This window comes from Lates calcarifer, unplaced genomic scaffold, assembly GCF_001640805.2.
Source record: "Lates calcarifer isolate ASB-BC8 unplaced genomic scaffold, TLL_Latcal_v3 _unitig_379_quiver_1403, whole genome shotgun sequence".
Taxonomy (NCBI): Eukaryota; Metazoa; Chordata; class Actinopteri; family Centropomidae; genus Lates; species Lates calcarifer.
Genome location: NW_026116541.1, coordinates 1 through 27,222, shown reverse-complemented (window position 1 = coordinate 27,222; position 27,222 = coordinate 1). Strand labels below are relative to the sequence as shown.

Genomic DNA, 27,222 nt, shown 5'->3' with positions numbered 1-27,222 from the left:
CACAATGCCACAGTGCTATCTCTAGCTATTCTTAGGCTGTCACTTCAGCTCGTCTGAGCAGGCAAGTCCTCTTCTTTCTCCTCTCTCAGCTTCTTCTTTTCTCCAACTCTTTCTTGTCCTTCTTTTAGAGTTTTGGTTTTTGCATTTCACACAGTTTTCAGTTTCATTTCAGGTTTGTCTCTCCATCTTTCACCTGTCTGATAGCCGTCTCTCCATCTCCTTTCAGAGGCTACTCGGCGCCGACCCCATCCCATCCCATCCCTTCAGCTGCTGTGGGGTTTAAAAAAAATTTTTTTGGTTTAATCACCGCCGTCCGTCTCGGAGGATCTTTTAGTTACCTGGAAGAATGAGTACCTACACTGTATCGCTGCCCGGCCCCGGCCCCTGGGGCTTCAGACTGCAGGGGGGCAAGGACTTCAACATGCCACTCACCATCTCCAGGGTAAGAAAGTGCTGTTAGTGATTTTTGGTGGTGATTTTCCAACGTATACCATCATATTTTAGACCAGATAAGTCTCTAAAGTCTGTTTCAAATAGAAATGAGCTGCTATCAGGAGTTTTCTAGAAATTACTGACTGTATCTTGAAACAAGAAAGAACAAGGTGTGGCATCCTGAAAGCCAAAGGGTTTTACTGTTGGAGGCAGCAGTTGGTTTTCATTCATTTTGGTCTGATCTGAAAATCAGTTTGCTCAAACTTGAAAAATGCTTAAATAAATCTGCATTTTGCACAGAACCAGATGCAGTTCAATGAAATTGATTATTTTCAAATATGGGGTAGTTTACTGATATGAATGGAAATGACTGCCCAGAGAGTGGACATGCAAAAAAACCCCAAATTTTGGAAAATAGTGGTATAGTGCTTTAAAGCTGGCTCTAGAATCTGCGACTGCTGTTTTCCTCTTCTCATGTCATTTGCTTGTTGGTTTCTTGATCAAAAGTTGGGCTTTGTGAGATGAACAGTATGTGGAGCCTGTCTGGGCGAGACCTGTGACCCCCACCGGTCCTCCGTGGCCCCCGCAGGGCGTGACGGCTGCCAGGACTTGTCAGGGAAGCCGAAAGCAGAGCTGGAGGCCTAAAACTGGAGCTGGTGTTGGTTTCACAGCTTCGACTCTCTGAATAGACAGAGCAGGAATGAAAAGACAGAGACAGAGAGAGAGAAAACACTCCTCTGCCTCTTCTCTCTGCCTCTACTGCCTCACTCTGCATTTCTTGAGTCCTGGGCTCACAGGAGAATTTGTTGCATCTGTTGTCAGGATGCTGAGATCCTTCACCTTTAACCTTCTCTCTGCTGGCTGCTTGTTGATGATTTAGGCACTGAGGTTCATCCTGTGAGCGGTTTTGGGTAACAGCTTCAACTAAATGCCTGAAAGGAAATAATGCTCTGTTTGCTTTGTCCATTACACACACATACCTGACATATTGAAATGGCAATAAAGTAACAGACATGATGTGATGCAGACGTTGTGCTTTGACGTGGTCAGGACACGCGTTGGAAAGTTGTTGGCAGAGTACTATATATGTAGCCATGCTTTAGTGAAGGAGGGTCAGATATTGACCTGAGTAGATGATGGAAATATGTTTTAAGGTTTGAAGAGCAGGGAGCGTCAACACATCGAGAGATAAGAGGTACAGTTGTTTGACTCTGTTATCTGCTGCATGTTATTCTGTACTGGTCCACTGAAAACAGACTGTACTCAATATAACCCTGCACATCTGCAAAGTTTTGTGATAAGTTCACACTGGAAAAGTGACATAATTAGGTATATCGAAAACTGGCACTGTATATTAAAAACTTGATTATTGAGTGTGCTGTTAACAAACATTATTGTCACTCCACTTTGCACAGAAGAAGTGGAGGCACAACAAATGTAAATACATTGTAAACAGTGGTGAAACCTTATTAAAAAGGCAAGAGAGAGAGAGAGAGAGATCGAAGATATTGTATGAGGAGGAAGAGACAGGTGTGAAAACAACACACCTTGTTGTTGGGCTGATGATTTAAGCGCTCAGACACAGTCAGCAGTTGAAGCAGTGGCTGTGACACACAGCTGCTGGAGGTGATTAAGATGCTTTAAAACACTTAGCACCTGACTGCTGCAATCTACATCAAACATCTCATCAGTCCTTGGAGTCAAGTCTGAACTCACAGACATTAAACATGTATTTTTAGATTCAGTGTGACTCACATTTTCCACTTATATCAAACGTCCCTTGTGAAGAAACATCTATTAATCTGCTTTGAAATCATAAAAAATGATGCTCCTTATAACTGTAGAATCATCAGGTTTTTATATTTTCTTCTTGTCTATACATCCATGGGTGCACTGCAAAGAGGAGCTACTATTTACCAGCTGATTCTGCAACTTTTAATTGTGCTTATTTGCCAAAAATGTGAACAAATATAAACAAACAATACCCATTGCCCATCCCCTAAAGCATTACAAAAACCTAGAGCATAGTTATCCCATAAATAAAAGTAAGATGAAATAACAATAGGAGTTACAAAATCCATTAATACTAACTTTTTGTGGCATCATCAATATTTTTTGGCTCATACTGTTGGCTTGCAGGTGTGTTTGTGTTGAGCGTGTAACCTCAGGGTTGATGGTGACTTTCAGCCTTTCTGATTGTGAAAAAAGAAAAAGCACGTCTTTTCCATTGGGTCCTATGAGTCTGAATTTGCACGTTAATTTGTGTTGAAATTTACTACTGTTACTACTTTAGACAGTGACTGCTAGTACGACTGTTGCTGCTCAGTTCAAGTTAAACAACCAATGCATTAATTGGTGCTGTGATAAAGATGTAATCAATCAATCAAGAATCAGTGCAGATTTGATTATTAAGTAATCAGAATGAGATCAGTGAACTGATCAGGGGTCTGTCTTCAGTTGGTGGTCTTTGGCTGGACGTCATGCTAAAGCAACACAATGACATCCAGCAGCTGTTCGTGCTCTCTCTCACACACACACCACACACGCACACACACACAAACACACACACACGCACACGCACACACACACACACACACACACACACATACTGACAGCAGGCTCAGTCATTCAGGAGCAGCTGACGAGGTGCTTCCCCTCTGCTCTCTCTGTCCTTTTCGGTCTCTTTCTGTGGCTCATAGTTTTCCATTACATCATCACACAGCCACGTTGGGAGACAGACCACAGCTGTTTACAGTGAAACAGATTTTACTGGTCACCAAACATCACATGTTGACAGTAAGAGATGAGTCCAAACAGTGAGAGAAGAACATCAGCACCAAGAGCTGAATGGAAAAATGTCAAAATGATGGAAATCTGACATTTCTGTTTATTTCATGTATGAATGTGAAGAAGGCTCCACATCGCTCCACACAGATCTCATGTTTTCTTCTCGTCATGCTTCATGTGCATCAGCATTAATTTGCTAAGTCTGTTTCCCTTTTGCTTTTTATCCACTTGTGCATAAAAACAGGTGGGTGGCAATGCAATGCCCTGTCTGCCATCCTCACAAATCATTCTTTTAAAAGGGAGGGTAAATGCACCATGTCAGAGGAAACATGTATTTTCAACAAGGTTCAGGGCTCTATTTTCATGCTGGCTCTAGAGCTGATACTGCTCTGGCCAGGACTGGCTTCCCTACCAGCAGAGCTGCCTTCATCCTTGCCACTGTTGCCAGACTATGTGTATTTAAAAAATGCTGATGTTTTGGTCTGACGTTTGGATATTTTGGATCAATCTCTGTCCATTCTGTCATTTTATAGGGATTTATCTTGGTGTTAATGTGAGCGTGAGTGGTCGTTTGTCTGTATATGTCAGTCCTGTGATAGACAGGCAACTTGTCCAGGGTGAACCTCCACTTTTTCCAATGTCAGCGGGGATTGGCTCCAGCTCTCCAGCTTTCTCTTTCCTTTGACAACCAAGGATAACCAGTATAGCTAATGAATGGATAAAACTTACCAGAACACCCACAGTCCATTGGCCCACCAGCGCAGTGGCTCATGTATGCCCTGTATGCCTTATTCCTAAATGTCATGACTGTTTGGCTAGCTAGCTAAGGTTGCTAGGTAATATTAGCTTGTGATAGTTGGAAGCGTCAAGTGTTGAACGTCACTCTAGGACTAAGGGGTAACGACCAGTGTGGAGCCTCCTCGCTGTAACTGTAGGTTAAAAAACTACATGGTTAAAAGCACACATGTAGGGTGCACTGAGAATACAGAGGCTTACATAGAGTTTTCATTTTGTTTGGCTGGTCAGCCACGATCCACATGCAAGAAGTGCACAAGACCAAAACTGGTCATTGCTCGTCAGCCATCAGAATAAGTCCCAAAGACATTTTTTGTTGTTGATTTAAATCATCCAAAAATACCCTATCCACCACAGCTTTGTCCTGTCAGTTTTTTACTGTAAATCTGTGTGTGTGTGTGTGTGTGTGTGTGTGTGTGTGTGTGTGTGTGTGTGTGTGTGTGTGTGTTTGAAGCAGAAAAGCCTGTTAGTCACATGTTCACACACATAAATCTGCAGCCTTTCACTACAAATATGTTAAGATGGAAATAAACACAAGCCCACACGCACACACACACACAATATCAAAAACCCTGAGCTTTGTTTGAAAAATATTTCCATCTCTGTGTGCGGTGCCATGTGGTGATAATCTGCCGTCATTATGACAGCAGTCGCGCTCGCTCAATGGATTTACGCTGCGTTTTCTGGCACTGATGGCTTTCTGACAGAGCCAGGGAGTTTTTGGATGAGCGAGGGACAGGGGACGCTTCCCATAATCCCTTTGGGCTCCGCTGTTCATTGTTTCCGCAGGTTCAGAGGTTCAGAGCAGCAGGTTCGGGGAGCAGGGATAAAAAAGAAGGATTAACAGGCAGATGAGGACAAAACAGACCCAATCTACATCTCTTTGCTTGAGGGGTTTGAAGAAAATCAGCATTAGATTTACAGTACATGTGAATGTATGTTTCTTCCAAGTTTAGCCCATTACCAGCTGAATCGCCCCCCACTCATACCACTCTTTAGCAGCCTAGCCTGATATTTCCAACCAGGAGCTGGTAGAGACCAAAAACAGAGCTAAAAGAACATGAACTTAGAATCATCAGGGGGACACAAACATCACTCCACGTGAATGATCATGTCCCTCGTTTCCTTTCATGCCTCAACTGTCTAGTAAAGGTTAAGAAATGCCCCCAGATAAGTGACTGCTGGATCAGATGATGAGACTTTCAGCAGTGATCTCAAAGTTTATGATGTGAAAATGCCTGTATTTTCTATTGGATAGAATAAATTCAGTAAGAACAAGAAGTGAGAATCTACTCAACAAGTGATCGTGATCAGATATGTCCCAAATGTGTTTTTGATCACACACAGTTGTTTTAAAAGTGTTTTAGAAAAAGTACACTGATGATGATCTAACAGTGAAAATGGAGTTGCAGATTTACAACAATTAATTGTGGCCCCACTCCCCCTCCATCCTGCTCTGACTCTGGCTGTGTTGCTGCCTCATTTCACCCTTTCAAATATATTAACAGCAAAATGACTTCAGAGGTTAGTGATGTCTTCTTTCTCACACTCGAATTCTCCCAGTATCTCAGCAGGGATTAGTCTGAGGTCAGGTCCAGGAGTTTGGGATGATTTGAGGCTGAAGCAGTGAAAGGCGAAGCTGATGGCCTCTGAGCGGCACCAACCTGAAACCAGCAGGGGCTGATGGGAAGATAAATTTTACCTTTAGGCAGTGAATTAAAACGTTCGGATGTCAGACTGAACAGGATTTAATTTCCTTTTCTTGTGTACTAAAAGAAACTTCGCTAGTCTGCCTTTAGAGGAGAATCTACACTGACTTTCACTTTCCTAGTCTGCTCTTTTAATTTTCCACTCAGATCCATACTTTACCAAAACACTCTATTACAACTAAAAGCCCTGTGTTCAGAATGTCAGTAAAAGTATAAGTATTACTTGCAAAATGTTCTTTAAGTATCAAAAATAAAATCCCTCCAAAGTCTTATATTATTATAGTATATTCTATTATTTTTTATCATAAACTCATATATGTAAGACCATTTTAATGTTGTAGTTCATGAATGTACTTCATATCTTTTTTCCTCAACCCAGCCGGTGGAGGCAGATGGCTGCCCACCCTGAGTCTGGTGCTGCTCGAGGTTTCTGCTTCTTAAAGGGAAGTTTTTCTTTGCCACAGTCGCCTAGTGGTGGTCATGTTAAAGACCTCTGGGTCTCGCTCTTGAAATATAATAATCTAAAGAATACAGTCCAGACCAGCTCTATATGAAGTGCCTTGAGGTAGCTTCTGCTGTGATTTGACACTATATAAATAATGGAATTAAATTGAATACAACTGGGTAGATTAGACTAGGATAGTACTGTATCATATATATATATATATATATATATATATGCAAAAAGTAACTATAATTAGTATATGTATATGTATAATGTATGTAGTGTAGTAAAAAGTACATTTTTTTTTTACATAAAATACAATACTCACAGTATATCAGATTTATACTCAAGTACATGACCTGAATAAATGCAGTTAGTTGAATTCCACCTTTGCTTTTCTCAGTATTTTATCTTCACCACTGAAATTTGAAGGTCAAAATCTAGCATGTGACTGGACTGCCCTTTGTCTGTTTGCCCTTGCCACAACTACTCAACTCTCATTATCATCCTTAGGAAATGTCTTTTTCTTCATTATTATTATTATTATTATTGTTAGTAGTAGTAGTAATAATAGTAGTATTTGGTGCTGAGATCGTTGCTACTGTTATTATTGATAACACCATTACAGCTATGTTCCAGCAGTTTTTCTCTCAGCTCTGCTGCACTGACCTGCTGCATATTCATTTCTCTGCCATATTCCTCGACTCTGCCATTAAACAGACTGACATTTTCTCCAAAAGAGCCACATGTGGCTGCAGGCTGACTGAAATGTCAGACAAGCTCTGAGGTTGTGCAGCAGTGTTTGTGGTTCTGAAGAGTACAACACTCATAACAGAAAGAGGAAACAGTAAGAGGAGAGTTTATGGACTGAGCTTACTGAGCTTTGGAACCTTTCAGACATGAATCCTGTAATTTTCTGCAGCAGCAAGAGATCATTAAAACAGAACAGACCAGAAATATAAAACGCCTTCTACTTATTTCTGTGGTATATTTTCATTTCACTATTGTAGAGCACTGAAGTTAAACTGTGCTGCTTTATTTGTAGGTGTGCTGCTTAGATATCAAATAAATAAACAAAGTAAGAGATCAAATACTAAAAGCCAGAATGAGCCACAACCACTCAGGAACATGCACCTAGATTAATTTAAGCTCCACTTTCATAGCATTTGTTTGTGCCTTGATTTTCAAATAATTGACATCTTTTCACTCTGATAAGCTTTTTAAAAATCCCTCACTGCTATAATTTGTGTGTGGTTTTGTAGTCTATTGTCACTGGTGGTACATGATACATGTATTTTCATATCAGTGAGACATACTGGCTACTGTTTTGATTTTGGTCCCAATAGTAACACTGAATATTTAAGGTATTATTGCCTGATGTAACATCATCAGTCAAATGTTGTGTATGACGGTCTCTGTCCATCCAGATCAGTCTGCTTTCCAGCTGATGTACAGCTGAGCGTCGTTCTGAGCTGTTCTAATAAAATTTTACAGTCTGCCTGAAAGCCAAGCTCTCTGAAACTCGACCCCTGTTGTAGCACACAAGTCTGACTCAGCTCTCAGTGAGCTTCCTGATCCCGCTGTATGCTGTTACAGCCACACAGGATCTACCTGAAACGGTTTGACATCAGGGAGCCCCAAATAAGATCTGCAGTACACCCACTGAGATCTTTAGTGCAGGACTGATCTTGAGTTTTGTAGATATCACTTGGTAGTTTATGTCATAATGCTGCCTGTTACAGAAGGGATGATTATGTCTGTTCTCAGGATATCTGTAGGTATGGATAGATTACTAACTGGGCCTACCAAGCACAATCCCAGGGGTCCGGGGGCTCTAGCTGGGCTAGAACTTCTGTTTGAAGAGACTGTCAACATTTCATGTGGGAAAGTGAATGACATGAAGATGCTAAAAGTCACCAAAAAGACACAAAAGAGTAGGAAGCGACTATAAGGACATACAAAAAGACACCAAGGAGATGCAAAATGACCATAAGCATATATAAATCAACCACAAAGAGAGATAACATGATCACAAAAATGCAAAACAACTAGGTTTGAGAGTGCACCTCAGCCAACAAGCTATGGAAAGTGCAACAAATTGCAAATTTTCAAGGTGACATGAGCAGTAAAAAATGCAAGTTAATGTAACGTATCACTGCGCTACAGCACCCTACACTGCCACTGTACCAACAGCCGCCTCTGCACACACAGGCCTGCAGTGTGGCAGTGAGCGGCTGTAGCTGCTGACAGGCAGAAGGCTGTTTTTAGCCTCTGAAGGTCAGTGAGCCTGCAGACACACACACACACACACACTCTCACACAGGTCTTATCAGTTACCCCACTGCTCATCTGTCTCTTGTCACATCTACTGTTACAGACCTAGAGAGTCTCTGCTGTCAGGTCTGTGTGTATAATAAACTCCACATTCACATTTTTAACTTCGCTTTACAGTTACAGAGGGTCGTGGAAGTCTTGACATCACTTCCGGTGTAACTGCAGTTCAAACAGCTTCTGTAGCTCAGTCAGGGTTTCTATCATGGATCTTTTAGTAAAAGCCAAACATGCTCCTGAAGTTTGTATTAGTCTATATTAAATTAGCATTTAAGATAAATTAGTGTCTACTACTGACCTTAATAGTAGAAGTTGAAACTTTTGTAATTGTAAGAAAAATAAACAACTCATTTGTTAGTACTAGAGATATTCCAAAAAAATATTGGTATTGGTATCAGGGCCAATTGGGACATATTTTAATGAGCCTAATATCAGCTAAGATAAAACCAATCTCATCCTTTCTTTCCTGAACTCTGCTTTTGACTGCATTTTACAGTATTCCTCAGAGGGTATTGAGTTTCTATTTTCAGTCAAGCTCCTATTTAAAAGGTCAAGAAGAACCTCTTCTGCTCATTATGAAAGTCTATAATTTTTGACTTAGAGTTACTCAAGACAAGGCGCTGCTGGGATTTGAACCCAGGATCTCCTGTTTACTAGACAGGCGCTTTAACCAGCTAAGCCACAGCACCTGTTTTTACTCTCTCATATTTTACTGAATTAATTTCATTAAGTTTACTCAAATCTGAGCTTGTGGATTTTGATTTGTGAAAGTATCTGTGCAAAACCAAGATGTTTCGTGGATGATTTTTTCAAAGTCTATCCAACTGTTTGATCTGGGTTGACTAAGAAGAAACTCAAAGTGTTGCTTTATTTGAAAATGAAGAAATATATTTCAAAATTAAGTAAGTGATTGTTCACAATACTAAACTGATCCTTCCAGGATTTGCTAGTATTTCTAAATTCCTGTCCCATGGGATGTGATTTTGAACCCAGGATCTCCTGTTTACAAGACAGGCGCTTTAACCAGCTAAGCCACAGCACCTGTTGGTTTTATAGTATCCCTTGGCAAAAGGTTCCTTTAGCAATGCATTCAGTGTTACTGGTCACTGTGGTGAGACTATTTTGTTGAATTGGTATATTTATTTCTAAAATCATCATTGAGAGAAAGTTATAAGCTCATTTGGGAACATTTTTGAGGTGGAATGCGTAAGGGGGATTAAGCACAACTTTGCTTAAAGGCACTGCTAAATTTGAACCCAGGATCTCCTGTTTACTCCTGTTTTGAAATATATAAGTTTGTTTCTATATAGGACTACTACTGTAAGGTTTGTTAGTATCTCTAAATTCCTGCTATGTAAGAAACAACTTTACAGAGGCACTGCTGGGATTTGAACCCAGGATCTCCTGTTTACAAGACAGGCGCTTTAACCAACTAAGCCACAGCGCCTGTTCTTTTGTTCTGTAGCTACTATCAAATGGTTCCTTTAGCAAGGCTTTCACCAAGCTCAGCATGTTACTGACCACTGCAGTGAGAATATATTGTTGAAATTACAGTTTTACTGGGAAAATAATTACTCAGAGAAAGTTAGAAGCTCATTTATGAGGAGGGACAAACAATGAAGAGCTGAAAGATTCTCCTCACATCTTTTCCTTTAGTCAGGTTGCATTAAGTCTAAGGAAAATTCTTTGAGATGGATGCAGCACACCTTTACTTAAAGGCACTGCTGGGATTTGAACCCAGGATCTCCTGTTTACTAGACAGGCGCTTTGACCAGCTAAGCCACAGCACCTGTTATTTGCCCTTCAGCCACTCTCAGAAGGATCCTTGAGCAGGGCACCCACCAAGATCATATTCAGTATTTTGATACAGCTGTATTCCCAATAAAGCTGTTTTCATTCACATGTTTTTTGCAGCAGCAGCTAGTTATTGTGTCATGCACACACAAGTGTCCAGCCCACATCGGAAACAAACAACTGTTGCAGTAGTGAAACATTTGTGAACATGAACATTTTGCATTACATTGCAACCACAGAAGTTCACTACTCTTAATGTCTGCTTTCTTTTGATCTTTCATCCAACAGTTTCTTATTTCTACATTCAGCGGCTACAGAGCAACATGATCATTCATATCGGTGTCTATGTTCACCTCCTGAATCTGACATCATTCCTTAGTCAAGTTTGTATGTTTTAGTCAAACTCCTACTTCCAATCTCAAGAACAACCTTTTTTGCTCATAAAGAAAGTCTATAACCTTGGACTTGGCATTATTGATGCTGAGGCACTGCTGGGATTTGAACCCAGGATCTCCTGTTTACTAGACAGGCGCTTTAACCAGCTAAGCCACAGCGCCTCTCTCTTTCGTTTTTTCTCATATGTAAGTTTCACTCTTATATGTGTATCTGCTGAAACGAGACGTTCCCCCACCAATATGGTCACTTTTTGTCATGCCTCCGTGCCAGCAACAGCTGTGGTCAGAGGCATTATGTTTTTGAGTCATCCATCCGTCCCATTCTTGTGAACGTGATATGTCAGTAACAGCTTTAGGGAATGTCCTCAAAGTTAGCACAGGCACTCATTTTGACTCAAGAATGAGCTGATTAGATTTTTGGTCATCAAAGGTCAAAGGTCGTGGTCACTTACCTTACTAACTCAGGAATTCACATGCTAAGTAACTGCAACTAGACAGGTTGGCAGAGGCATTCAACTTCAAGGCCATAATTCTACTTTTAAACATTTGGACTAAAGCAGCAGCAGGTAATCAGTTATTGTGTCATCTTACACTGAAAACAAAGAACTTTACCTCTTTTACTCTACTACTTCTTTTATTCTATTTTCTTATGATCATTCATCCAGAGGAAGTCTTTAGAAATTGCGAGCATTTTACTGAGTATGTATGTATGGCCTCATCATATCATGAGCAGTAAAGCATAATATGGAGTTTTTCTCCAGTCTTCAAAATCCCATTCTCTTCAGGGAGACATAAAACCTGCCTGTCTGGCAAATGTGAATGTTGAATATTAGTGCACACAGAGATGTCTGATATTTAGTCAATTTCTGCATCACATACAGTCAGACTCTTCACTGTAGGTATTTTTCATTTGACAATATGTTCTAAAGTTTGTTTTGTACCAAACATCTACAGACCGCCTGTCTTCATACATCAGGAACAACAAAACAGGACACACAAGACTTATATAGGTGTGTATCAGTACAGAATCCCAAATCTTGCATAGTTTGACTTTGCATTGGGCCCGGACCTGCTGAATTAACTAAGTAATTATGTTGTTGTAGTTAAGCTATTTTTGGCAAATGAGTTGAAGGGCATAGAGTATTTGTGAAGAGGAAGAGAAGGTCTGCATATGAGGACAATGTGGTGTGAACCTGGGAAGTGTATGTGTGCCATAAAAACTGCATATGGAGAGTGTGAAGTATATGTGGGTCAGTGTGAATGGCTCGGAGTGAAAGTAGGCCACTCTGCAGCCTGGACAGGCCTCACATTGTTTGAGCTCAGTGAGCAGCTTCCTGACTGAAAAACTCTCCAAACATTTGGTCACTTTGGTTTGCTTTAATCCAGCTGGCTGTGGTGAAATAATCTGGAAGCTGAGTGACCGTGGAATCAGCTGGAGTCAGCGAACAGAGATGAGCAACACAAAGACTGAAAGAGCAGAACAGGAGGCTTTGCCATCATTTAACAGAGAGGTTCAACCCAGAGGGCTTAGTACCAGTGCATGGATGAAGCAACCCACACATTTTCATAAATCAGGGCTTTCATTCATAGGTCAAGATGAGTTGATTGCCATGAGTAAATGTCTGCACATTTCAAATACCACTACAGCTACCAATGCTGCCTCCAAGTGAAATGAGTAAGGAAAAGCTTTCTAGAGATCATTTTCTTAACATTAGGAAGAACATACTTAAACCTAACCTTAAACCCTTTTGCTACAATCTCCAAGTTTCTATCACAGGAGAAATGACTTCATAGAGGCGCTGCTGGGATTTGAACCCAGGATCTCCTGTTTACAAGACAGGTGCTTTAACCAGCTAAGCCACAGCGCCTTTTCTTTTGTTTTGCAGCTACTATCAGTGATATCAGCGATATCAGCATGTTACTGACCACTGTAGTGAGGATATATTGTTTAAATGATATATTTACTTGTAAACTAATGACTCACAGAGAAAATTAGAAGCTCATTTGTGTCTTGTGTGGTCAGTGGAATAGATACATAGACAGAGGCTGGATTTAGTTTTTGAGGTGGATGCAGAAGGGGGGTTAAATACAACCATATTTAAAGGCGCTGCTGGGATTTGAACCCAGGATCTCCTGTTTACTAGACAGGCGCTTTAACCAACTAAGCCACAGCACCTCTCTGTTTGCCTTCTTATCTTATATTAAAGCTGCACTTATATCCGAGTTGTCACTTATGAACTAAAATGATCAAGTGCAGTTAAAAGCCAAGATGTTTCATGCATGTCTTTCTGATGTTCAGGATGTTGAAACAACTTACAATGCGTAGGGGGTGAGTTCTAACATTGTTGAGATCAAATCACACATGAATCACCTGGTCACTGTAACTTTGTTATTGCACAGGTATTACACAGTTAGGACAAATGTGTGATCTCTGTGAGGTGTTGCTGGTGGTTTGACCAGCTAAGCCACAGCTTAGTACAAAACCAAGATGTTTCTTGCATATTTTTAAAAAAGTCTGTCCAAATGTTTGGTCTGCATTGAAGAAACTCAAAGTACTGCTTGTACTATATGAAAATGAAGAAATACACTTCACACAATTATTCACATCTTAAACTCATCCTTAGAGATGCTTTTGCTACAATCTTCAAGTTCCTATCACATGAGAATGTGACTTCATAGAGGCGCTGCTGGGATTTGAACCCAGGATCTCCTGTTTACAAGACAGGCGCTTTAACCAACTAAGCCACAGCGCCTGTTTTTTTGTTCTGCAGCTACTATCAAATGGTTCCTTTAGCAGGGCTTTCACCAAGCTCAGCATGTTACTGACCACTGTAGTGAGAATATATTGTTGAAATGATATATTTACTTGTAAACTAATGACTCACAGAGAAAATTAAAAGCTCATTTGTGTCTTGTGTGGTCAGTGGAATAGATACATAGACAGAGGCTGGATTTAGTTTTTGAGGTGGATGCAGAAGGGGGGTTAAATACAACCATATTTAAAGGCGCTGCTGGGATTTGAACCCAGGATCTCCTGTTTACTAGACAGGCGCTTTAACCAACTAAGCCACAGCACCTCCACTGGCATGTTTCTCGAAAGCTTGAGTGAAATCTAAATATAGAGTGATGGAAAATCAGTTGTTTGCCTGTTGCTGGTGGGAGTTGAGTTGAGACCATTAAGTATTTCTTAGGGATAAACCTGCTCCCTTTCCTCTTTTTGTGTCTGTGACAAATCAGTATGAAGTTGTACCTATGGAGTTGGCCTAATGTAGTGAAAGTAGGCCACTCTGCAGCCTGGACAGGCCTCACATTGTTTGAGCTCAGTGAGCAGCTTCCTGACTGAAAAACTCTCCAAACATTTGGTCACTTTGGTTTGCTTTAATCCAGCTGGCTGTGGTGAAATAATCTGGAAGCTGAGTGACCGTGGAATCAGCTGGAGTCAGCGAACAGAGATGAGCAACACAAAGACTGAAAGAGCAGAACAGGAGGCTTTGCCATCATTTAACAGAGAGGTTCAACCCAGAGGGTTTAGTACCAGTGTTTTTCAGTCCTCTTGTTTATGAAAGGAACACAACACACTTACATATCATCACATTTTTTTAACATCTATTCCTCAAGTTCAGCCAAACCTCTACTTCAAACACCAAGAGCAACTTATCTGCCCATCATGAAAGCCTGTAAAGTTTTGGAGGTGGAATTGCTAATGATAAAGCGCTGCTGGGATTTGAACAAGACAAGCACTTTAACCAACTAAGCCACGGCACTTGTTCTTCTTGTTCCAGCCACTGTCAATAGGTTCCTTTAGCAAGGCTTTCACCAAGATCAGCATGTTACTGACTTGACCCCATGCTCTCCAGGCAATACTGTTGACTGTCTTCTATGGAAAGTAGCCAAAGTTTGTCCAAAAAGTTGTTAGATTTGTCACTAAAGGGGTCTGAAAAGTCAGTAAATGTAAACGCCCCCCTGATGATGTAGTAGAAACTGTTCTTGCCCATTCTTTTTGAAAGACTAATGGCCAATAGGGAAACACTGTCACTTGGCTGGCTGACCAGTGATATACCTTGGGCACTCAGTTATTGCCTTGTTTACTCAAGGAGGAAGGAGTAACTTCAGAAAGGCACTGCTGGGATTTGAACCCAGGATCTCCTGTTTACTAGACAGGCACTTTAACCAGCTAAGCCACAGCACCTGTTTTTCTTGCTTCAGCCACTGTCAAATGGTTCCTTTAGCAAGGCTTTCACCAAGCTCAGCATGTTACTGACCACTGTAGTGAGAATATATTGTTGAAATTACAGCTTTACTGGGAAAATAATCACTCAGAAAAAGTTAGAAGCTCATTTATGTCCTGCCTGAGGAGGGACAAATAATGAAGAGCTGAAAGATTCTCCTCACATCTTTTCCTTTAGTCAGGTTGCATTAAGTCTAAGGTAAATTGTTTGAGATGGATGCAGCACAATTTTGTTTAAAGGCACTGCTGGGATTTGAACCCAGGATCTCCTGTTTACTAGACAGGCGCTTTAACCAACTAAGCCACAGCACCTGTTTGTTTTCTTTTTCTCTTATATTTAAATGTCACTCATATCTGAGATTTTGATTTCCTGTCATTTTTTAAAAGTCTAACAAAATGTTTGATCTGGGTTGAGTAAGAAGAAACTGAAACAGTTTATTTATACACTATATCCAACAGTTACAGAGCAACATGATCAAACGTTTGTGTTCACCTGACTAAGGTTTTTTTACAGAGAAAGGTCAACTTTTGGGCATGTGCTAATTAACTGCAACTGGACAAATTGGTGGAGGCATTCAACTTCAAGGCCGTAATTCTACTCTTTTTGTTGCAGCCGCTGTCAAAAGGCTCCTGAACAGTCAGTAAATGTAAATGCCTCTGTGACATAGTAGAAACCATGTGCACCCATTCTTTTTAAAATGAATTCATCTTCTCCAATAAGCATTATTTTATTTAAAGGTGCTGCTGGGATTTGAACCCAGGATCTCCTGTTTACTAGACAGGCGCTTTAACCAACTAAGCCACAGCACCTCTGTGTTTTGTGCTATTTATCTCAAAAAAGAAATCACATGTAGTGAAAAGCTTTTCCTCTGAAATCAATCAGTCAATCACGAATCATAAAAAATGACCACTTCACATGTGCAGTTACTGTCCATGTGTGCAGTGTTGGAGGAGTGAGGTGCCTTGCTGCTGACTGACTGATCTGATTTACTGTGTGCTCTCATTGCATCTGCTCAACAGCTTTTTGTGTTTTCAAGCTCTGCAGGAGATTTGAGCTGACCTACCTGTGTGTGTTTGTGTGTATGTGTGTGTGTGTGTGTGTGTGTGTGTGTTGTACTGTAATCCAGCCACAGTATCCCCTTGCTTCCTGTTGCTGTGGTAATGTGGGATGAGCATTTTGGACACAATGATTTTAGAGGTGGACGGTAGAAGTATCAGCCTTTAAGTAGCTTTTCTGGAGCTGTTGATTATATCACATGATCTTCGTATACCCAGTCATCATGGAAATACAGATGTTTAGAAGAACATGAAATAATGTGACTGGGTTTTAGCCACAGTAGCACTGTAGCTCCTTGGATGTCACTATAAGTCTGTCCACCACAAATAAACGACTGTAAATCTGGTTTGAGATCAGAAAGAAGATACTCCCTTTAACTGAACTAACCTTGGAATTCTTAAGTTAGCAGAGGCGCTGTGGCTTAGTTGGTTAAAGCGCCTGTCTAGTAAACAGGAGATCCTGGGTTCAAATCCCAGCAGTGCCTCAGATGTGGAGCTGTGGTGGTTACTTTTCATTCACTATATCTTGCCGCTCATGTCTTATGTTTTAAATAAATAAAATGTTTTGGCCCTCATTTGGTGCTGTAACTTAAGTTGTACATAAACTGTGAACCAGTCTAGTTTTTTTTTAAACTTAAATAAGTCTTGTCGCTTTGTTTCATCTCCTTTTTAAGTTTATATTCTGATACTTGTTCCTACTGATTTCAATGATGTCCTTAGATTAGAAAAATGTTTCTCACTGAAGTCATAAATTCCAAGAAAACACATTATTATATTTTTTTGAAATGACAGCTTTGTGTAAGAGAGTTGGAGAACATGAAAAAAAGACATCACAACATTGTATCTGAGGCACTGCTGGGATTTGAACCCAGGATCCCCTGTTTACTAGAGAGGTGCTTTAACCAGCTAAGCCACAGCACCAGGCCTGTCTGTGTTTTTATTTCTCTGCTTCTCCTTTTGTTCCTTGGAAAAGTACACATCCCAGTAGTATCCACGTCTATTAGCAGCATTGTGGGAGGCAGGAGAGAGCAGGATCAGACTCTGATCAGACCTGCTTAGGTTAGAGATGTTTTAAGTAAACATTGGCACAGAAACCAAAGAGTGTGTGGGGAATTAAGCATAAGAAAAGGTAGACATTCAACTGTTACTGTCCAACCAGGCACTGCTGGGATTTGAACCCAGGATCTCCTGTTTACGAGACAGGCGCTTTAACCAACTAAGCCACAGCGCCACATCTGTCTAATGCCCCTACTGGCCAAAAGACCATGTGAAATGAAACTACAATTATGCGAGTCACTTTACACTCCTTTTTTGACTCAAATTGAAAAAAAGCATCGGCTGCACAGAAGCCAGGATCTCCTGTTTACTGAATGCTACAATTATTTCTACAATTCGTTAAGACTAGCATGTTGGTGAACACTGTCTTTTTTAAAGCCTAGCTGAGTTGATGTAACAATAATAAGAGTAAGAGTTCCTCAGAGAGCCAAGAGTAACTACATAACTTCCACTGTGATTCTTATCTCTTGAAATAACACATAACATATAAACACATTTTGAATTAAATTGCATGTATTCGGCATTAATAAGTAGGCACTGCTGGGATTTGAACCCAGGATCTCCTGTTTACTAGACAGGCGCTTTAACCAGCTAAGCCACAGCACCTCTATATTGTGTTATTTCTCTCATATTAATACGTGAACTTAATACATTTTATGCTCACTTTGAACAAAGTGTCAGCTGGAAAGTTTATTGTGCCTCTGGAGGACCTTCCACTGTATCAGAATTCACAGTGGATGTGAGAGGAATCCTGTAAGAGAGTGCACATGAGTAAGGCTGCTGGGCCTGAACACATCCCTGAAAAGCAGCGTTTTGCTGTGCTCTTCTTAAGTTTATAGTTTCAAGCCTGTGATTGTTCAGTCGCCACCACTGTGTCCAAACCATTGATTCTGGTCCAGTTATCCTAAACTGGTGCAATTTCAAAGTAGAGGAGATGACTAAGCAAGTGATAACAAGGCGCTGCTGGGATTTGAACCCAGGATCCCCTGTTTACAAGACAGGTGCTTTAACCAGCTAAGCCACAGCACCACATAACATGAAGACTGGTTTTGATGAGTAAAGCATTTAGTTGTGTGTGCGTTCCCTGTATGTAGCTCTTGGGCTGTGGTTGAATAGTCAAAAAAATCTCCTTACCTAACCACTTTCCCTTGACCTCGATGGAAAACATCATGACGTCAAGGAAAGATAATTGATAAGGACTCAGGAAAAGAGGACTGTGGTATTTAGAGAATCTGACTGCACCTATGGAGTCCATACCAGTACCCACAAACCACCAGGTAGTAGGCATGTCTGAAATATGTCACACACACTAAACTTAACCCACACTTAATACACACTGTTCCTAACTGCTCTGGAGGCAGTATGCAGAGCTGGGTGTCCAACATATCCAATTTTCCTGTTCTCTAATAAAATCAAAAACAGAATGTTATTGTTGACTGTAGTGAGAAAAGTTTGTTCTGAATCTTAAATCAACCAGACGGCGTCTCCGGAAGCGGCTCTGAGCTGCTGAATTTATTCGGTTATCAGTCCTCGGTGCAGGAGCTCTCCCAGCTGGAATTGGACCAGTAAGCTGAGCAGAGTGCGAACTGGGCCGGCTCCCTGCTGGCTTTCAGTGTCATTACTGCTCATCTCCAGGGGGGCGATGTTTCATTCACATCCATTAACCAGCATTCAGTGGAAATGTCAGCCAGATGAGTCAGAGCAAGATAAGGACCACAGCTAAGTGTCAGAGCACTATTTAACCTTTATCACTGTGTGTGTGTGTGTGTGTGTGTGTGTGTGTGTCTATAGTACAGTCTCATCCAGGTCTCAGCTGCTGTTTTTTCTGTTAATCCTGCAGACCTCTCCTGTTTCCCTGCAGTCTGTTCAGATGACTGCTGTTATTCTCCATGCAGATGGGATGACACACAAACAGATGGTTAAATCATAGGTTCACGTTTCTTCAAGTTTATCTTAAAACAATACGTGCCGTACCCATATGTGTGTATGAAAGGCTTACTGGTTTGTCTAATTGCACCTGCTGTTCATTCCGACCTTTAAGAAATCCTTTCCTAAAGTAATTTCTATAAGACAAAATCTTCTAATGGGGGATAACATCAGCTTCAGCTTCAGACATCTTTGGAATGTAAATTAGTGCTTCATATGCCTCCTCTTTACTCACCTCCATCTTTGGCTCTGTCTCCACCTACATCTCCTTGTTCTTCCCCCACCTCCTCCTCAAGGACCCCATGCTCCATCTCCACCATCTTGTCACCCACCTCCAATTTTACATCAGCTTCAACTCTCTCCTCCAGGTGTAGAGGTTGGAGGTTCAGACTGGAGCTAAAATATCTCCCGTGGATGGAAATAGAGCGAGTAATTAGAGTGAGTTGATGGGACTCAGTGGGGGTTAGCGCTGCATGGACAGCTGTCCAGGCTTTAACACCCAGGCATGAACACTTGTGTCCTGTCATTGTGTTCGAGGCGCCACAGAGGCCTCGAGGTTACAGACCAGCCCTGTGAGTGAAAGGTCACGAGGTCAGATCTGTCAAATGTAGCAATGCTTCCATCAGAGGCCGTCTGTCCTGCTCAGGTAATACCTGAAGTCGTGCTAGCAGCACTGTTGATTGGTTGGTCAAGAGACTAAATTATCTTAACAAATATGAGATTGGTCTTTAGAGGATGCACCGTATGACTTTGATGCCTCACTTTTCCTGTAGCACCACTGTGAGGTTCACACTCGTGGACTTGGGTGAAATGTTGTGACAACTATTGGATAGATTGTGATGAAATGTGGTTCAGACATTCATGTTCCCCTCAGGATGAACTGTAATAAGTTGTCTCATCTCGTGAGTGCTGCTCATGTCTTATATTTGAATCAGTAATGTTTTGGCCTGAATGTGTTGTAACTGAAGTCGTATATGAACTGACTCTTGTTTTATGAACTTTGGTGATATTCAGTCTTCTTTCCCTGTTTCTTTCAATGAAGTCATATATATGTGTGTGGGTTTTTTTTTTCTTTCTACCATAGTCAGTGTTATTACATTTCCAAAAATAGCAACAGCCTTATATAAGAGTGCAACATGAAAAGTAAACATCGTAGGTTCATAGCTGAGGCACTGCTGGGATTTGAACCCAGGATCTCCTGTTTACTAGACAGGCGCTTTAACCAGCTAAGCCACAGCGCCTCTGTTCAGTTGGATCTTCACTCATATTAAAGCTGCACTCATATCCGTGATGTTAAATATTAGCAATATCGTGTATGATCTCAACATCTCAGCAGCACCCAGCTCAGATCGATCAGACGGTCAGAAATCGCCTCAAGTCAAATAGTTTTTCTTTCATTTTAAGCAAATTCTGGACACTTTCAGGTACAGATTTATACTAGATTATCTACAGGATTATTTTATACAAAAATATCCACAACCGTTATGTAAAAGGACCACAGAGGCGCTGTGGCTTAGTTGGTTAAAGCGCCTGTCTAGTAAACAGGAGATCCTGGGTTCAAATCCCAGCAGTGCCTCAGACATGAAGCTGTGTGGTGGTTACTTTTCATCTTCATGTCTGACATCTTTCCAAACAGGTCTGTTTCATTTTGTATTTGAAACTGTGTGTAACTTGCGAATGTAGGTCGTGTCCTCGACATGTGCCAACACAACTCCCCTCCACAGGTGGATTTTCAGATTAAAGGGTCTTTAGTGTGCCGCCATATTAATCATGAACTTAATGATTAATTCTTTTCTCATTTGATTGATTGTTTCGTGGAAAACCAGCTTGTCATGACTAAGTGATTGAAAGATTCAAACTGACAAGTGCACTGACCTGTGGCGTGTGTCACTGGAACTTATCACATGTGCTAGAAACCGACATTCAGGATATCTCCAAAAGTAACACAAAAACAAATAAATGTTAATTTGTTGATAGATTTTTTTTCTTTTTGTTCTTTTTCTTTGTTCGTTTTTTAACCAGTGTGGAAGAAATTACTTTTTGCAGATTTATTCTTGGTTTGTTTTCTATGTTATATGTTCAATAAAAGATTCTTGGAGCAAACGTAAGATCTAAATGTCTTTGTCATTGTGTTTGCACAGATCTCTCCGGGCAGCAAGGCAGCACAGGGTAATCTGATCCAGGGTGATGTTATCGTCGCCATTGATGGTGTCAGCACTGACGGGATGACTCACCTGGAGGCCCAGAACAAGATCAAGATGGCCAACTACAACCTGGCGCTCACCATGTCCAAGTAAGAACCAGTGGTGGAAAGTAACTGAGCACATTTACTAAAGTACCATATTTAAGTACAATTTGAGCTGCTGGTTATTTGCATGACTATTTCAATTTTATGATACTTTGTACTTCTAATCCACTGCTCTGCTCCAAAAGGCTAAATGCAGCAACAACACATTTGATCAAACCTGTATCTGGCGTTCTGACATCTGACAATTTATTATATTAAACGTATGATGCCATGGAAATGTGTAATTTCTGAGAAAACTGCTTTTTATATTTGCAGTTACTACAAGACAGATCTAAAAACCAAAACACAGCATCTGTACTTTGGCTATGAAGTTAAACTGCAGTCTGGTTTGGTAATCAATGAGCTATAGACCTGTTAACAGATGTATGCAGATTTACTCTGTCATAGAAAGAAGCTAATTACAGCTAAAGTCAGAAGGAAACTGAGAGCTAGCTGTGAAATAGCCATGCCTAGCAAAGTTTAGTTATTGCTTCAGTTATTCAGTTTGAATTAAATGTAAATGAAATAAATGTACTGGACCTGTCCAGGATGTACCTGCCTCTCGCTCAGTGTCAGCAGCTAATGGATGGATGGATGGCTGTATTATTCTGAGTTCATTATAAATATTAGTAGCACTCAGACAATGGAAACTGAGTCAAACTCTGAAACAGGTGATTCCTATCAGCTGTGGACTGTGAATAATAAAATCAAACTTAGCTTTAGTAACTTTTCTTAAACAAGTTAAAAGGGATCAGAGACAGTTTATTTGTGGATACTGCTGAAGGTTTTGTATTTAGTTGTAAATACTATAGTATCTGCAAATTTAACTCTGTTATTAGATTTTATGTTTAACTATGGAAGATTAGAGATTGGTTTTGGGTGCTGATAGATCCAATCTGCTTAATTTGTGCAATGAAAAGCATGTATGGAAAACAAAAGAAAAAGATGGCCGCTGCAGATGTTGGGCTGGTTTGGTGAGTCAAATCATCCTCCTCTTACCCCCAAGGTGTCTGTCTGAGATCTGATAAGTTCAGTGAGGAAATGAATGTTGGTCCACACAGAGCTGAGAGCAGAGTTTCATAACCACAAACCCTTGGGGTGATGAAGATAAGATGTTGGACTGAGGATGAGGGGCCTCTGTCATGTTTTTTTTTTCTCATCATTTTTTCATGTCATTCATGTTGTGTTATTAGTGTAAAGTGGACAGTGAGACCTGTGGTGGACTGGAGGAGACACAGGTCAGGAGATAGATGTGAAGCTCTGACACACAGGAGCAAATATAATAGAAGCTGCTTGACCTCTGTTAACCTTTCACACTGCCTCTGCTGATGAAATAGGTGACACAGAAAACATACACACATAGACAAAGAAGAGTACAGTCATGTCTTCATTTTTCATTTCAGGGACACTTTGATTCCTTCCCAGCACAAAATGACCATAACAAATCTGTGATGGTCAGTGGGTTTGCTTTGTCAAAATACTTGATCAGCTGGCTTCCAGAAAAAAAAACTGGTTCATGCTATGTTTGTGCAGTCTTAAATAACATTTGATTATTATCAAGGTGTGGTCTCTTAAGTAACAGTTTAATTAGCAGTGGATAGAGCACACCTGTAATTCAGTACACACTTGTGCCTCCTGCAGGCCTGCTCAAGGGCAAATGTTTCTTCAGTAAACCTCTACAACAACCATCTACAACAAAACTAACTGTGACCTGCAGCGGGGAGGTTGATGGTGTTTGGGTGTCTGAGTTCACCCTCATTACACCTCAGTGCAGCGTCCTGACTTTCTGTTTGTGTTCACTTATCATCGCTGCTCTCAGATGAATAAATTCCTTCGGTCCAGCTCTTATCTTGCCTAGACTGGTGTGTGAGGTGGTATGTGGTAGAATTTATTATAGTGTGTGTACAGTTTTGTGTCCTACTTTCTGACTTTTTCTCCCACTTACTGTGGTTTTATTGAATCTTTCTGACTTGAGTTTTCCTGTGTGGAGGATGGTTCTTTTTTTCCCAGCAGTAATATTTATTCCTATTATTTTCTGACCATGAGGCTCTTAGGGACATGTTCTATAGTCACATCTGACTATTGACCTCCTCCTCCTCCTCTTCTTACTTGTGGCTGAGAAATCGAAGGTTTTTCTTTTCTTTGCTGCCTTGTACCTTTGGGTTGCTCTGCTAAATAAGAAATATTGACAGAGATTCTGTGTTTGTTCTCCCTCACTGTCCCTCACAGTGACCTACATACTGAATGATTTCATGGATAAAATAAAATGCCTGTAAACTGATCTCTAAATGCACACTAATTTTACACTTACATAATAAGTTCCTGAACAATTTGAACAGGAAAATTAAGATTACATCCAAATAACAAGCTGGCAGTTATCATTCCTTAACAAAGATGAGCTTGATAGTTTTTCCTGAAAATGCCACATGACATTTATTATTTTTTAGCTGTAAAAATTGGATTAGGGTTTGTGAAAGTAATGGTGACTATGTGCAATTGCTGAATGAAAGCCCCATTGAATTCTAATCCATCAATATTTTTTATTTTGCTCTGTTACATATTTTAGGAGGTATAAACTACATAAAGCAGGGCTGTGGGAAGATCATGTGCTCTGTAATAACACAGCCTCTGTTTAAGGCAACACTTAAAGTATTTAGTCATTAGTCATTTAGGCCAGAATGCTGGGAGATAAAATCTATAGAGAATATAACTTAAAAGTTAAATGCGTAGTAGTGAAATTCTCAAAAAACACACATATTTTCTTAGTTTTCTAAATACCAGGTGTTTCATGCACTGTGATTACACATAGTCAAGAGACAGTTTAAAATGTTTCAACCTGAGCAAAAAACTCACACTGTTTATGCAGATTAACAGTTTTGAGTACATTAACTCCAACACTGTACTGAAGTACCTTTTTGAGGTACTTGCCCTGTGACCTTTATGGATAAGTGTTATAGATAATGGATGGATAGATTATATAAAATCAACTAATATGATACATTATTATAGATGTGCCTACCTATCAGTATATAATGCAGTAGAAATGAGCCTCATCTTTGCCAGCTGCCACATCAAAGTGATGTACACAACAGCGCATGCTTAACTATAATCCAATAATAATATATGTATCATTCTCAGTATAATGATACTTTCACTTTTAGTACTTGATGTTAATGCTTATGTACTTTTACAGTAACAATGTGACTGCAGAACTTTTGTTTGTGAAAGAGGATTTCTACATTGCGATATTTTTCACATTTTCGTCACGTTCTCAGGAAATGATATATATCTTTGTGTTGTTGGTGGTCTTCTTTTTTCCTTTTATTTTTCTATCATAAGACAGATGTGTAGGAGTGTTTGGCCTTGGTGGAGTTGTGCACTCTACTGACTGCCATTCTAGTTTTTATGTCCCACTCTGTCAAAACACATTTTCTTTTCTGTTCACATATTGAATCATCACCTCTGGGTTTTTTTCTTCCCTGCAGGTCAAAGCGTCCCATTCCGATGCCACCACCAAGAATGGATGCCACTATTTCCATGATCCCTCACCAACAGGTAACTTAACCCAGAATACATTTCTACCAGCGCAAACTGCACTGAGATCTGCCCTGGATACTGCAATGAAACTGATCTGTTGCTATTTGTTATCAATCACACTAGTGCAGAGTATATTTTCAGTGCAACTTCAAGTCTTTATCGATGGTAAAAAATTTATCTTAAAATTCACCACTGCATAAAGGCTTGAGGTTCCTCTGAGTGTTACGATAGAGAAAATACTGATGCGTCAAATGGCTCTAAACAGATAAATAAACTCTAATGGAAAAATAATGACGCTTAAACACATTTTCTCATCACAGTACTCAACTGTCTGCATTCATGTTTTCATCAATTAGAAATTTATATTTTTCACTCCTGCAGATTTTTGATAGAAAAGTAAGTCATGGTGTATGGAGTTGCTGTACTTTTTGGGTGATATTTCTTTTCATTCATGCCCATTTTGTCAGCATTGTCAGAGGATGCTTTCAAAATACTACCATTAATATTTATCAGTTTTTATTTATCAGGGAACTTTATCTTAAGTGCCATAAAGAGATAAGATAATCATAATCATATCATTAAAAATCCTCGGTACACTTGGTCACAGTTTTTCAGGTACTTGGCCAGTCATTTTGGAGAACTTGCCACAGTCCCTCTGTGGATTTAGTGTGTTTCACTGTCTTCTGTCTCTTAATGTAATCCCAGACTGACTCCATGATGTTAAGATCAGGGCTGTGAGGGCCAGACCATCTTTTGCAGGACTCCTTGCTCTTCTTGTCTCTTTGGTTCTTTATGATTCTTGCTGTATGTTTGGGGCTCATTGTCCTGATGGTGTTGATGATGGAAAAGAAGCTACTTTTACATAGAGCAGCGTAAAGGATTTTTGTTCCCCATGAAAATCTGGACTGTTCAGACAGGGCAAGTGTTTGAGTATTACAGTACCTTTTCACACACACACACAGAGAGAGAGAGAGAGACACTGTGGACTCCTTCCTCATACCTAAGGAAGGATCAGATTCCATCACATTGGTTCAGTACAGTGGGCTGCCGCCCCCTGGTGGCCGCAAGAAGACAAAAAAGCAATCCATCCATTCATGCATGTTTTCCCAAAAAATACAAAAAGACAGAATCACAAAAACAGTGTTTTGAATCAGGCTTGTAATTTCATTGATGCATATGCAAGACATTCAATTGTCAAAATAAAACCATATAGTTGTTTTTCGTATATAAATGTAAATGATCAATATCTAAATCCCTGAAAAGATGGCGTTTTGTATATTTGAGTTTTTCATCCAACAACAACATACAGGATTTTATTTATGTTTGAATGAGTCTGACAGGCTTTTATATTCATTTAATATTGTTATTGTTAAAAATCCATAGATATTAATGAGACATTTTTGGAATATGTGCAGTAGAACTTATGATTATATCCTCATAGTTCTCTGCTCCCTCCTCCTCCCCTGTCCTCTCCCTTGACTCCCCCTCCTCCTCCACCTGAAGCCTCAGTCAGTGCAGGTGAACGGCCGCCTGTCAGCCTGCAGTGCCTCCTCTGGGCCTGCAGTGGGCTGACTCTCCCGGGAGGAGAGCAGCGGCTGTCAGCCCCACTCAGAGGAAGCAGTATAACTCCCCCCATCGGCCTGTACTCAGAGGAGAACTCTGAGAGAGATGGCGGCAGTTCAGGCGGGTCAACCTTTGTGGTACGTAGAGATGAAGAGGCCCGATGCAACACGTAATAACAGGTTAATGAGCAGAGGAAGAAATGTTGCAAGAAGTTTTAAGCTACAATAGTAAAACAGACACAACAGCAAAACAAAAACACGACCATTTTCTGTTTTGTTGGTTGTGTTTTGCCACTCAGGGCCGCCATATAATTAGCAGCTCCACTCTGAGACATTATGCTGCCATGTTGACCAACAGGTCAGCACAGCACAGCCTCTATAGGACAAATATTTCACTCTGTTTTGTGATAAATATCTGGGCCTCTGCTCTGCTGAACACATTGACCCTAAACAGAAGGAGAAAAGTGCATCAGAACATTCAGTGTTTTAAAACCTGGGCTGGGATGGTGTGGATTGAAGATCTGGTCGTATATAATGGTGTGAGACAAGAAGACAAAAAGCAAATGGCCTAAATGTTTCAGTGATGATGATGGAGACTGTTAATGAGGAGTGAGGAGGAGGATTAGGCGTGCCTGTGGGCTTAAAGTGAAAAGGATAGCTCATCCAAAAAACACATTACTGTCTTTTAGACAGCAGGAGCAACACACCGCACACACCTAACCTCACCCCAATCTTAAAACAAATCTCAAAACTCAAAATGGAACTATTTAAGTCACGGGGACTTGTTTTTTGTCCCCAGAAGGAAGTTGGGTCCCCACAATGTGACTGTAAACAGAGCTATGTCCCTGCAACATAAGTAATACAAACACACACACACAATCC

At 40.4% G+C, this 27,222-nt stretch overlaps 1 protein-coding gene and 18 non-coding genes across 19 annotated transcripts; 3 read left to right on the top strand and 16 right to left on the bottom strand.

The window, feature by feature from the left end:
* LOC108894719 (LIM domain-binding protein 3) lies at positions 1 to 24,882 on the top strand. Its single transcript, XM_018693336.2, has 4 exons — positions 1 to 61; positions 227 to 442; positions 21,096 to 21,247; positions 24,727 to 24,882. Exons 2-4 carry the CDS (start codon positions 347 to 349, stop codon positions 24,803 to 24,805), a joined length of 327 nt encoding a protein of 108 aa, XP_018548852.2. The 5' UTR covers positions 1 to 61; positions 227 to 346; the 3' UTR covers positions 24,806 to 24,882.
* trnat-agu (transfer RNA threonine (anticodon AGU)) lies at positions 9,115 to 9,188 on the bottom strand. The gene has a single exon. It is a non-coding gene; the product is annotated as a tRNA-Thr (tRNA).
* On the bottom strand, positions 9,873 to 9,946 carry trnat-ugu (transfer RNA threonine (anticodon UGU)). Its single transcript has one exon. It is a non-coding gene; the product is annotated as a tRNA-Thr (tRNA).
* trnat-agu (transfer RNA threonine (anticodon AGU)) lies at positions 10,216 to 10,289 on the bottom strand. Its single transcript has one exon. It is a non-coding gene; the product is annotated as a tRNA-Thr (tRNA).
* On the bottom strand, positions 10,777 to 10,850 carry trnat-agu (transfer RNA threonine (anticodon AGU)). The gene has a single exon. It is a non-coding gene; the product is annotated as a tRNA-Thr (tRNA).
* Positions 12,483 to 12,556, bottom strand: trnat-ugu (transfer RNA threonine (anticodon UGU)). Its single transcript has one exon. It is a non-coding gene; the product is annotated as a tRNA-Thr (tRNA).
* Positions 12,791 to 12,864, bottom strand: trnat-agu (transfer RNA threonine (anticodon AGU)). Its single transcript has one exon. It is a non-coding gene; the product is annotated as a tRNA-Thr (tRNA).
* Positions 13,368 to 13,441, bottom strand: trnat-ugu (transfer RNA threonine (anticodon UGU)). Its single transcript has one exon. It is a non-coding gene; the product is annotated as a tRNA-Thr (tRNA).
* On the bottom strand, positions 13,692 to 13,765 carry trnat-agu (transfer RNA threonine (anticodon AGU)). Its single transcript has one exon. It is a non-coding gene; the product is annotated as a tRNA-Thr (tRNA).
* On the bottom strand, positions 14,804 to 14,877 carry trnat-agu (transfer RNA threonine (anticodon AGU)). Its single transcript has one exon. It is a non-coding gene; the product is annotated as a tRNA-Thr (tRNA).
* trnat-agu (transfer RNA threonine (anticodon AGU)) lies at positions 15,155 to 15,228 on the bottom strand. Its single transcript has one exon. It is a non-coding gene; the product is annotated as a tRNA-Thr (tRNA).
* On the bottom strand, positions 15,653 to 15,726 carry trnat-agu (transfer RNA threonine (anticodon AGU)). Its single transcript has one exon. It is a non-coding gene; the product is annotated as a tRNA-Thr (tRNA).
* trnat-agu (transfer RNA threonine (anticodon AGU)) lies at positions 16,384 to 16,457 on the top strand. Its single transcript has one exon. It is a non-coding gene; the product is annotated as a tRNA-Thr (tRNA).
* trnat-agu (transfer RNA threonine (anticodon AGU)) lies at positions 16,820 to 16,893 on the bottom strand. The gene has a single exon. It is a non-coding gene; the product is annotated as a tRNA-Thr (tRNA).
* trnat-cgu (transfer RNA threonine (anticodon CGU)) lies at positions 17,130 to 17,203 on the bottom strand. Its single transcript has one exon. It is a non-coding gene; the product is annotated as a tRNA-Thr (tRNA).
* trnat-agu (transfer RNA threonine (anticodon AGU)) lies at positions 17,561 to 17,634 on the bottom strand. Its single transcript has one exon. It is a non-coding gene; the product is annotated as a tRNA-Thr (tRNA).
* On the bottom strand, positions 17,984 to 18,057 carry trnat-ugu (transfer RNA threonine (anticodon UGU)). The gene has a single exon. It is a non-coding gene; the product is annotated as a tRNA-Thr (tRNA).
* trnat-agu (transfer RNA threonine (anticodon AGU)) lies at positions 20,122 to 20,195 on the bottom strand. Its single transcript has one exon. It is a non-coding gene; the product is annotated as a tRNA-Thr (tRNA).
* trnat-agu (transfer RNA threonine (anticodon AGU)) lies at positions 20,457 to 20,530 on the top strand. Its single transcript has one exon. It is a non-coding gene; the product is annotated as a tRNA-Thr (tRNA).
* Positions 24,883 to 27,222: the final 2,340 nt, after the last annotated feature.

What these genes read in the sequence shown, in the direction of transcription:
- LOC108894719 (XM_018693336.2), top strand. Translation starts at nt 347, where the DNA reads ATGAGTACCTACACTGTATCGCTGCCCGGCCCCGGCCCCTGGGGCTTC. An exon ending in TGCCACTCACCATCTCCAGG is followed by an intron (nt 443 to 21,095) that starts GTAAGAAAGTGC and finishes GTGTTTGCACAG; the next exon opens with ATCTCTCCGGGCAGCAAGGC. An exon ending in CTGGCGCTCACCATGTCCAA is followed by an intron (nt 21,248 to 24,726) that starts GTAAGAACCAGT and finishes TCTTCCCTGCAG; the next exon opens with GTCAAAGCGTCCCATTCCGA.